Source organism: Dipodomys spectabilis, unplaced genomic scaffold (assembly GCF_019054845.1).
Source record: "Dipodomys spectabilis isolate Male_0828 unplaced genomic scaffold, ASM1905484v1 ptg000145l, whole genome shotgun sequence".
Lineage (NCBI taxonomy): Eukaryota > Metazoa > Chordata > Mammalia > Rodentia > Heteromyidae > Dipodomys > Dipodomys spectabilis.
In genome coordinates this window covers 17,001,716-17,013,790 of record NW_024870822.1, presented here as the reverse complement: position 1 = coordinate 17,013,790, position 12,075 = coordinate 17,001,716, and the positions used below count along the sequence as shown (strand labels likewise).

General features: G+C 39.7%; 1 protein-coding gene across 4 annotated transcripts in view; it reads right to left on the bottom strand.

Annotated features, from left to right (window-relative positions):
* Sergef (secretion regulating guanine nucleotide exchange factor) overlaps nt 1-12,075 on the bottom strand; it is a 218,975-nt gene that overhangs the window by 184,383 nt on the left and 22,517 nt on the right. For all 4 annotated transcript variants that reach the window (XM_042691605.1, XM_042691608.1, XM_042691607.1 and 1 more), the window contains 2 exons: nt 10,912-10,974; nt 6,930-7,088 (listed from right to left, as the gene is read on the bottom strand). In XM_042691605.1, the coding sequence (XP_042547539.1) occupies nt 6,930-7,088; nt 10,912-10,974 (222 nt within the window). The remainder of the gene's footprint in view (nt 1-6,929; nt 7,089-10,911; nt 10,975-12,075) is intronic.

The window sequence follows — 12,075 nt, the reverse complement described above, 5'->3', positions numbered from 1 at the left end:
CTTTTTATCCTTCTATAAATATTTTATTTGTTCATCCAACCACAAGCATCCTGAAGGTAGCTTTGGATTTTATATCCCCCACTACCCCACAGCACATATAGGTAAGCATTGTATAAATGCTCTGCACATATAGGCAAGCATTGTATAAATGCCGTCTAACGGATCCAAGATAACTAGGAATTTCCTTTCTCATTGAAAGAAGTAGTATCACTGGCAAAAGTAGGGGGAAGCCCCATCTCTGAAAAACAAAAGAAGCTTAATGAGTTAGAGCATTCTGGAATACATATCCCTTTGGAATTAGAGTAGCAGGCTTGGAGATGAAAAGATTGGGTTCAAATTTAGGCTTTGCACATCACATGAAGCAGTACAATACAACAAACCAATTAGAGACACATTTGTAAAGACAGCATCATCTTGCCTGCTTCATATGGGAAAATGGATGTGAAAGAATTTTAGGGGATAAAGGTAGCCTGTGCAATTATGATCGCTGCATCATAAAATGGGAGTGCCCTGAACTGCAGAAGAGCTCCTTTCCCCTTGCTCCTGGGTACTCTCTCTCACTTTCTACTCTGCACACATAATCACTGGGAACCTATAGCTGCACCCTTTAAGTACAGAAGTAGGATTTTCTTGGAGCAAATTACCTATGTAAAAGGAACTACCCTTGCTGGTCAAAGTCCCTGGGTTTAACTGATTTCACTTACTAACAATATCCTTGTTGCCTGTGGAAAGAATCTGACAAGACAGGAAAAGCACTAGACTAAAAACCATGAGATGAGTTCTAGCCTTAGCTCATTCACTCACACAGTATGCCTCTTTTCCTGAGCCCTCAGTTTCCCCATCTTCAAAATGAGGTTAGGCCAGATAACCTCTAAGCTCCCATCCATTACTGATATTCTAGGGATTCTAGAATAAAAACTAATAACTGTAATAATAAGCAAAGCTATCCATTTCAAAATAGTCCTTTGGGTTCAGTCTCACTTTCAACCATCAGATTTTCAAAGTTCTAAAGCTCAACCATCATGAATTACAAAGCATCTGCTTTAAATAGAGCTTATGAGGTCAAAATCTCCCTGCGTTCAGTTGAGGTTTCATGATATACAGTTCAAAAAAGGAGTGATGTACTCTGTCACCCTATTCTGGAAAGATCTTGACCGTAAAACAGAAAATTCAGCATTAGGAATAATTATAAACTCAGTTCAGTGTGAATCAATGGCTGAGCTTAGATCAAACACAGTAAAATAGTTGTTTATCTGTGATTTAAAGAAAAGACAGTGATTCTAACCACACAGAACTGTGTGATTCCCTTCTTCTGAGAAATAAGAGAAAAAGAATAAATCTTAATCAAAAGGATGTTTCCAAGACTCGGGAGGACAGTGGGAAAGGAAAATATTTACTAGAAAGCAGAACAAGTTTTCTGACTTAAATGCTACCATAAAGTCTTTTTTTCTCTTCTTGATTTCAGTAAGGAGGATGCTGATATATGGTTTATCTCCTAGTCTCTAGGACTTTCTTATGTGACACTGAAGAAAAGTAAAGAATGTCAAAGAACTCTGTATTTGGTTTCACTTTTTCAATCCATATCATTTGTGAGACCACAAATCCACTTTGGGATTCACATGGCTTCAGGGAAAGCTTCCAGCATCCGGAAAGCAACAAGATTCTGGAGTTTGACCAATGCCACATAGCATTTGGTCTTATGAAAAACATTCCCCTTGAAATTCTAATAGTTACAAAACCAGCACCTAGCATTCGTAGGCAGTGATCTTTTCCATACTATTTGGGATAGTCCTGAAGCAACCTGTTACCCTATCCAGAGGCATTCATAGCCAGTCCTAGAGGCCTCTGCTGGAAAGAGACAAAACAGCGCACACCTCCAAAGAGCTCCAAAGTTCCCAAAAGGACAGATGAAAACAGATGTCTTAAATCCTGGCCCAGGTACTTTAGTACATGTCTCAATCCTTATACCATAAAAGCAGCAATCACTACTCCTTTTCCTTAGGAAATATGCTCAGAGAAGTTAAGTTTATTCATTTGTCCAACATGTATAAAGTACTTACCTCATAAATGCCAAGTACTTTGTTAAGAACTGAGGATACACTGGGCAAAAGTAAACATAGCTCCTGTCCTCATAGAAAGGAGAATTAGTCAAAGAATTCTACACAATAAACAACAAAAAGAGAACCAGGAGCCAGTGGTTCACAGCTGTAGTCCTAGCTACTCAGGAGTCTAAGATCTGAGGATCAAGATTATCTCCATTTAGACAGCAAGAATGTTAGATATAGAGATCTGACTCAAAGATACAGTGCCAGCCTTGCATGAAAAAGCTAAGCAAGAGTGCAAGACCCTGAGTCCAAGCCCCAGGGTGTATATGGAAGAAACACACACACACACACACACACACACACACACACACACACACACACACACACACACGCACACGCACACACACACACACACACACACCCCACACACACACACACACAGCCTAAAAGAGAGGTTTATGGTGTTATGAGAAACATACTGACAACTGCAGTGTTAACAGTAAGTATGGTGAGTACCGTGAGAGGTGGAAGTACCCGAAGTCACACTATAGATAAGCTGACAGAGCTGAGATAGGCCTTCATCTATCTAGCCTCAAAGCCTGTGTATCTCTCTTCCTTGACATTTACTCCATCGTTCAGCATTAGCTACTAATCATCTACTGTGTACTAGGCCTGTGTCAGGTTCTAGGAATCCAGCCCTGAACAAAATAGACACGGCACTCCTGGAATTTACAGCCTAGCCATTCAACAAACAAGACTATAAAGAGACGTATACAATTAGAGGTCCAGATAAATGCCAAGAAAGATCAACAGGTAAAATTACCTACAAAGCCACAGCACATCTTCCACTTGCCTATTGCACAGGAGCAAAGGAGCTTAGGAAATCTATTTTGTCAGAGCCGGATACTGAATATCACTTCATTGGCTAGCACATGAACTCAGGGCAGAAGCTATTATGTCTCAAACTTAGCATAGGCCCTGCTGAAAAACAAGTCTTTCTAAAAGCATTACTGACATCTGAATTTACTTAAATATCTGACCTCAAGCAGACATCACTGTGTCCATATTTTAGTATCTTTCACACACATTCATTCATTTGCTTCTCACAGTAGCCCCATGTAGAACACGTAAGATTTTGTTTTGTTTTGTTTTTACACTGTTAATGAGGCTTGAACTCAGGGCTATATGTTGTCCCTTACCTTTTCAGCTCAAGGCTAGTGCTCTACTACTTGAGCCACAGCTCCACTTTCAGCTTTTTGGTGGTTAGTTGTAGAGTTTTCCAGGCTTTCTTGCCCAGGCTGGCTTCAAATCATAATTCTCAGATCTCAGCCTCCTGAGTAACTAGGATTACAGGCATGAGCCACTGAGCCACTGACATCCAGCCCCACAGGTAAGTTTTAGTATCCTACTTGTGGGATGAGGAAACTGAGGCCCAAAAAGGCGAAGTGACTCCATCAAGGTCACTGAACTAAGAAAGCACCTAGATCTGCCATCCAGTTCTCACAAGAAGCACCTCCAGCCAGGAAATCATGAGTCTCAAATAAGACTGCCACAGGTCACTAAACCTGGGTAAAGTCACCCAGGAGTCTCATGAAGTTCTTAAGAACAATGATCAGGGACATCAAACAGATTGGGAAAGGTTTCTAGAATGCAGCTCTACCAGCCTGAGACACAGGTACCCTTGCCAACTCTCCCAGATTAGAACAGGTTCTCCTGGACTCTTTCCAAGTGCCTCTGACTAACAGAGAAAAGTATTTTTCCATTGCAAATGCAGGCAGACACCAGACTCCTGAGAGGGGAGGGCAGAGAGCACATCCAGATTCCTATAACATCTTCGAAGTTATACTAATGAACTGCCCTACCTGAACATCTTCCACTGGGGCACCAGTACTACACAGCATTTCTCAATCTTGACACTGCTAACATACAGACTGGGTCATTGGGTCATTTCAGTTAAAAATGGCGGTGGGGGTGGAAAGGGGGGAAAAAGGGGGCCCACCTTTGCACTGTAGGATATTTAATAGCATTCCAGGCCACTATCTAATAGCTGCCAGTAAAATCTTTTCCCCAATCATGACAATCACTTTTCTAGCCATTGCAAATGTCCTCTAGGGGACAAAATTACTTCTGGTCTAGAGATAAAGGGGACAGAGAAAAGCCAAGCGTTCTCCTCCTCTCTCATCCTATCCCAACCCACCCTTCTGGCCACATATATGGTCACTAGGCGTATGGTTACCAAATCCTTTAGTCCATAGCTAGATAGCTATGTGCCATTGTAGCCTGCAAGTATGTCTCAGGGAAATTCACTACTGCAGCTTGGGAAAAACAATGAGTCAAATATCTCCTTGTTCTACTAATGAGCTGCTTCTGACCCGTGAGGAAATCATGTTCCCATTAATGTGAGCAGCTGAGTCTGATTAAATAGAAGCCCTGGGTGTTTCTATCAATGACATCAGGCCAGGGCAAGGGCTTCCACGGCTGCCAGAAAGAACACAAAATTGGTGAATCAAATAGCAGGAGACTCCCATTTACCCAAAATTCAGTATAACAATGAGGATTCTCAAACATCCCAGCTTTTAACCATTCTGGACTTAAGAGAAAGGGGAAGTGGCAATATAAGTAAACAAGGGACCTGAATTAACAAGTTAATTAAACAGCTGAAACACTGCCACAAAATCAAGCTCTTGTGAGTGGAGGTGGAAATCGAAAGCTGAGCTCCAGAGCAGCTGGAGTGACTCAGCCAGTGTCAGCAATGTGGGTTCCAACCTCCCACCCCAAGGGCTGGGCTGCTGGCCCAGACATGACAGTCAGCATCAGTTACAATGCTTCAAAGAAGCTACATCTTTATGTCTTTCATTAGTCAGCTTCCTAACTAGTTAAAGGGTTTACTGACAGACTCAACCAAACTCACTGCTATTTGGTAGTAAGTGTATTTTACTGCACTACCAACCTTTGAGAAAACTGACTAACCACGAAATGAAGCGCCCACCTGGTAACACCTAATTACTCGGACTACTGCCAGTTTTTCTGCTGCTTTTGCACTTTGTACTTAGCTCTGTTGTTGTACATGTCATACTGGAATGTACTAAAATTTGATTACAAGCCTACCTCACCTAAAGGAGTCCATAAGAGCAAGATCTGAGTCTAGTAAAAGGCACAGTGCATTTGTGAGACAGATGAACAGATGGACGGATAGATTGGAAAGTTTTCCATCTTTATTCTCTTAGACTTAAGCCTATCTTATACATTCTAATGAGAAAGCATGACCCATGTCCTTTCTCCTCTGCTTCTCTAAAGTTTAACATTGCTTAACAGGTACCCAAAACACATTAGCTGTTTTGGTTGGACAAAGTGAAGCCTTCCTTCTACTAATAAAACAGTGCATCCCAGAAAAGAGATCCAAAATCCTAGCTGTCAACCCTGCCTTATCTGCATTAGAGTATGTTTAAGCTCTTCTAACTAGAAATAGTCTAATATAGAGAAATGAGTATTCTCTGAGAGGCAGTGAAGACAAGAAGATTAATATAATTACTACCTTCATAAAGTTATCTGGGAAAAAATCCATATTAACAATCACACAAATAAACAGCTATTCTGCTCTAAGCTTTAGGAAAAGCTTCTTTCTATAGATGTCCCAATCTTTAAGCAGACTGATTCTCTATTAAAAAAAAAGACTTGGTTTTCTTCTAAATGAATAATACAGTTTTATAGAGCATCTTCTGAAATGATAATATGGAAATTTTATTATATGCCTTTGTTATACAGACCCTTTTTACAAAGAAATCATTTTTGTGTGTGTGCATGTGCCAATGCCAGGCCTCAAACTCAGGGCTTGACACTCTCATTTGGCTTTCTTGCTCACAACTTGTGCTCTACCACTTAAGCCACACCTCCAATAAGCCATTTTGCTGACTATCTGGAGGCAAAGTCATGAAGAATTTTCTGCCTCGGCTGGCTCTGAACCATGATCCTCCAAGTCTCAGCCTCTTGAATAGCTAGGATTATAGGTGTAAGACACTGCCCCTCTCAAAATGATCATAAAATTTTTTAAAGACCATTTAAAAGCATGATAGAGCCAAGCACCAGTGGCTCAGGCCTGTAATCCCAGCTCCGCAGGAAGCTGAGATCTGAGGATCACAAGCTAGAACGCAAACAATAACAGGCCAGAGGACCCGAGAACCCATGAAGTTCAGAAGGCCTTGACACAATAATAGACATTAAGAACTACAAATCATCTGTCTGAGGAACTATATGTTAGTTTGCAGAAGCTCTTTGACAACAGAGATGAAGAGAGACCATGAAAATCCAAAACCCAAGAACAAAGGAATACAAGGCCAGGAAAGAACTATTCTAAGGGAAAGATGAGAAGCAGATAAAGACTCCAAGAAAATGAAGATGCCAAAATCTATATGGCCTGATGTGGTAGCATCTGAGGGAATAGGAGATGTCTGAATTGATGTACATAATTTTGAAAGGTCAATAAAAATTTAAGTCAGAATATCATGCCAGCCTTAATCCTGAAGTATTTATCTTTAGCTTCACAAGCTTCTGATGCTTTTAGTTTAGACTCATGCAGAAAGTCATCTCTTCAACTATGACAAGGCAAGGATTCCCCAACGACCTAAACGTATTTGTGGGTGATGACTGCTGCAATGGTTTCTTTCTCAAAATCGCAGTGTCTCTCAGGATCCGAAGGAGTCAACCTAATCCAGCCTTGCATTCATTGGTACAAATCTGTGATCCAGAGAAGAAAAGCCATATACCTCGTGGATGGCTAAAGTAGGCATGAGATCTTCTTCATCCAGTCCTTAAATCTTTTTGTCAATAAAAATCGTGAATCCCAAATTACTCTTACCAAGCCCAAATTTTCTGATACTCTCTCACCTGTCTGAGCAACCAGGTGTGTCCACCCACTCCAGACGGCAGTGACCTTTTCATTCTGAAACCAATGTGCTTCTATTTTCTGAGGTAGAAGAAGGAAAGCAGCCTGGGTAGCCAGTTGCCCGTGCTTGTTACGTCCCCAAACATACAGCTCTCCTGCATCTTAAACAGAAAAGAACATGAGGTGAAGAAACATTTGCCCCCAAATGATGGAAAACAATATATATCTGAAAAACAAACTTTGATCCTTATACTACAAAGGCTTAATGTGCTCCATAATTTAAGGAAATAGAATATGTGTTTTCTTTATTTATTCATTCAATATTTACCCTATATGAGATATAATTTCCTATTTTCTATATTTTAATACATGTTTACATTACCTTTTGTTAAGAAGAAAATGTTTTATTTTTTTAAATAACAGAAACACTATTTAAGCTTTAACTTTTTAAGTGTAGGATTCTTTCCCTGGATGCCCTAACAGAAAGCATAGTGCTACTGCATCACATCTGCATAGTACTTCAGCTCACTGCAGTCTCACTATAATCCTGTGATAAAAGCAGAGATGACTGACATTGTGATTTAATAGAGGGGGAAAAAAAAAAAGCAAATTCAGAGTCAAGTGACTCTGGCTTCTATTCCTGGATGTTGCTAACTAGCTATTGACCTTGGACAAATCACTTCCTCTCTAAGCCTGAGTTTTGCCAGCTGAATACTGGAAGGGAGGGCAGTTGGTATAGAAGGGCAGACTATATGGCTGATGGAATTAGTAACAAAAGCAACTGGTGAGTGACAGTGGTAAACCAGAGAGCCTATCTAAATTGGCATTCAAGATTTTAGATGAAAGGCAAACAAAATGAAGCCAACGCTACAATTTAATCTGTGGGATATCCATTTCTAACTCCTCAAAATTTCTCTATAAGCTTTTCTTGGCCCTTACATTTTAATTCTATAAATACTAATCAAAGGCACTAGCCACACATGGCTAATGAACACTTGAAATATGCATAGTACAAGCTGAGACATTATAAAAGGTGTGAAAAATACACAATAGATTACGAAGTGCAAGAGAAATGTGTGACTCATTACTAAGTTTCCTATTGATTACATGTTGAAATAATATTTGGGACATTCTAAGTAAAATACATTATTAAAATTGATTTTACCTGATTTCATTTTTTGCATTATGACAGTAAGTTAATGAAGGTTGAAATATGTTAAGTGGCATTAAGATGACATACTACTAAGAATCTGTGGCCAATCATGAGACTAGAAGCCATATTTTTCTGTTTCTATTGCATTTTATGACTTCCCAATAAAACTTCATAGTTTTGCATGGCCCAAGGATATCTGTTATACTCCCTCAAACTCATCAAAAACCAGTGGGCTGGGAATGTGGCTTAGTGGTAGAGTGCTTGCCTAGTATGCATGAAGCCCTGGATTCAATTCCTCAGTACCACATAAACAGAAAAGGCCAGAGGTGGAGCTGTGGCTCAAGTGGTACAGTGCTAGCCTTGATCAAAAGAAGCTCAGGGACAGTGCCTAGGCCCTGAGTTCAAGCCCCAGGACTGGCAAAAAAAAAAAAAACCAGTATTAGTAAATGGCATTAGAGCCAGGAAATTGAAGCAAGAGGTTTTTTTCCTTTGTTGTTGTTTTTATTTTATTTTATTTTTGTCTTGTTTGTTTATCTGTATTGGGGAGGGTAAGGGGACATACAAAAATGGAGGGAACAAATGCAGCAGTGACACTCACTAGACACTATATTGAAAATGAATTACACAACTTGTAGGTGGAGACAAGAGAAAAAAGCTGGGAGAGAATAAGGGAAGGAGTGACATAGTCCAAAAAGAAATGTACTCTTTACCTGACTTATGTAACTGCAACCCCTCTGTACATCAATCTTTAAAATAGCAATAATTTTTTTAAGGCATGAGAACCAGGCACCAGTGGTTTACACTGTAATCCTAGCTGCTCAGAAGGCTGAGATCTGAGGATCATAGTCCAAAACCAGCCGAGGTATTCAGCTCTGAGAAACTTTTATCTCCAATTAACCAGTAAAAGGCCAGAAGTAGAGAAATGGTTCAAATGTTAGAGTAATATCTTTGAACTAAAAAGCTAAGCAATGCCTAGCATGCATGAAGCCCTGGGTTCAATTCCTCAGTAAAAAAGTCAGAAGTGCTGTGGCTCAAGTGGTAGAGTGCTAGCCTTGAGCAAAAAGAAGCTCATGGACAGTGCCCAGACCCTGAGTTCAAGCCCATGACTCACAAAAAAAAAAAAAAAAAATCTAGGCAAGAGCCAACATCCTATGTTTAAGCCCCAGTACTGGAATAATCTCCTCTCTCTCTCTCTCTCTCTCTCTCTCTCTCTCTCTCTCTCTCTCTCTCTCTCTCTCTCTCTCTCTCACACACACACACAGACACACACACACACACAGACACACACACACACACAGAGCATTTGAAAAGGGCTCAAAGTCTTCAGTTCAAGTCCACCTGCTAATCCATCAGTTACCAGACATATAACTTCACATGCTTGGTCTCTGTTTCCTCATCTCTAAAACAAGCTAGTGTAAACCAGTGAAGCTTTTTTTTTGTTTTTTTTTTACTGAGGCCACCCTGCAGCATTGATATTCTGCAGTTCTATGGAACAAATTTGGTGTATATTTCATTCTCAGATATAAGGCAACTCTCTTGGAATTCACTGAGGTATATAAAACATGAGAATCCCTTATAGGGGGCAAAAAAGTCCCCCCAGTAAAATAGCAAACCCTTAAATGCACTGAGGGACTGGGGATACATCAATGCATCTGCACTATGCCTTGGTGTCCAAGCCATCTTTTTGAAAGACAAACTGTCTTCCACATGAGTATCATTACACTGTTGCGTCAGCAGGTAAAATTAAATTCCGCTGCAATGCCAAATAGTTATATAATCTGCAAGGACTCCAAAGGAAAGGTCTAAAGAGCACTGAAAAAATCCAATGTGTTAACAGTCTGAACTAGATGAGAAAAAAGGGCTATTAATCTTGACAATTTTTAACTCACTTTCAAGTGATCAAAACCAACTCACTTTGTGAATATACTAAAAATGACAAAATGGACACAAAATGAATATCATATCTAATCACAAAAAAAAAATTGTAAGAAATTGACATTAGCTAGGTGCTGATGGCTCATGCCCATAATCCTAGATACTCAGGAGACTGAGATCTAGAGGATCTCAGTACAAAGCTAGCCCAAGTGCAGAAATGAGACTATCTCCAAAATAGCCAGAATGGGGGCATAGCTCAAATGACAGAATACCGACCAAGTAATAAGCAAGTTAAACAAGGTCAAGACCCTGAATTCAAACCCCAGTACTGGCACACACACACACACACACACACACACACACACACACACACACACACACTCACAAACTCATACATATTAACAGGCAAGTAGACAATTTCTAGGTTTACATAACATCAGACATTTCATATTAATTAGAACACAGGAGAAATGTTTGCATCTGAGTCTACTCTTACACTCAGATAAAAATGCCCTCCTTTCCTCACTGGCTGTGGGCTAAACACAGCACTTCTCACCTTGCTTCCTATGTAGAAAGAAATGTGGAATCCGGAGCCAATAGTTGCTTAAAGCTGGCATCACATCAACTCAACACTTCTAACAAACATATAAATCTACCTAAAGTGAGATGCAGGATAAAAGTAAGTTGGCAGTTTTACATTCATTAAACAATAAATCTTTATAGAATCTGTAAAGTATTTAACACATTACAGCTTTGGTGTCCTGGAAACAGCAGCTCACTTTAACTACACTGTGAATACAGTGATAGGCAAGAACACATGCTGCCCAGGAGATAGAAAGGTAAGGTGGTGGTGCTAGAATTCTGGCTTCAAAGTCTATGACCATCCATATGAACCTCAACAGGCAGTCATGTTCAGAATTCTGAAAGGCATATTCAACTTTGAAAGATATACCTACCTGTTAACGAAGCAGAATGGTCTGAGCCAGCAAGAACACATGTTGCTTTAGAACTCTCCAGATCTACCAAAAAAAAAAAAAAAAAAAATGTTTCTTTAACAAACTGGGCACAGAGGGACATAAATTATGGCAACTCATAGTCTGTCATGCAGAGAGGCCAGTATAACCTGGATGAAGGGAGAAGCTCTCAGTCAGAACAGGTGACTATGAGTTAGCACCACTGGCCAAGATGGGTGGCAGGTGGGAGGCAGAAATAAGCTAGGGTCTTAGACAAATAAGTAAGCATACTGAAAATAAAGCAGCCAGATCCATCACTATCCCAGAGGAGAGAGAAAGAACAGATTTGAAAAAGGGCAAAAGCTACAGCTAGCCAACTGAAGGGGGAAAGAAGAAAAAAAAATCTAGCAACAAAAAAATCTGGTGCTGTCAAGCACCAGTGGCTCACATCTATAATCCTAGTTACACAAGAGGCTGAGATCAGAGGATCGCAGTTCAAAGCCAGCCTGGGCAGTCAGTGAGACTTTTTATCTCCAATTAACCACCAAAAAGCCTGAAATGGAGCTGTGGTTCAAGTATAGAGTGCTAGCCTTAAGCAAAAGAAGCTCAGGGTGAGTGCCCAGGCCCTGAATTCAAGCCCCAGGACTGTAGTGTTTTATATATATATATATATATATATATATATATATATATATATTATATATATAGGCTGGGAAGGTGGCTCAGTGGTAGAGCGCTTGCCTTGCATGCATGGTGCCCTGAGTTTGAGTCCTCAGCACCACATAAGCAGAAAAAGCCAGAAGTGGTGCTGTGGCTCAAGTGTTAAGAGTGCTAGCCTTGAGCTGAAGAGCTGAGGGACAGCAGGCCCCATGACTGACAAAAAAAATATATATATATATACATACATACATATATATATATATATACACACACATATGATTATGTGTAACTATATATAATATATAACTATATGATATGTTATATATCATACTATAAATTATATTTCTATTATTATATTGAAATATTGTATATATATTATAAATTATATATACTTACATATATATACACATATATAATCTCCAATGTTATTGGATTGTAACTAAAGAAATCAATATAAATTCATGGTTTATAGTAGAGACAAATAGATATAGAGGTATACATATGAAA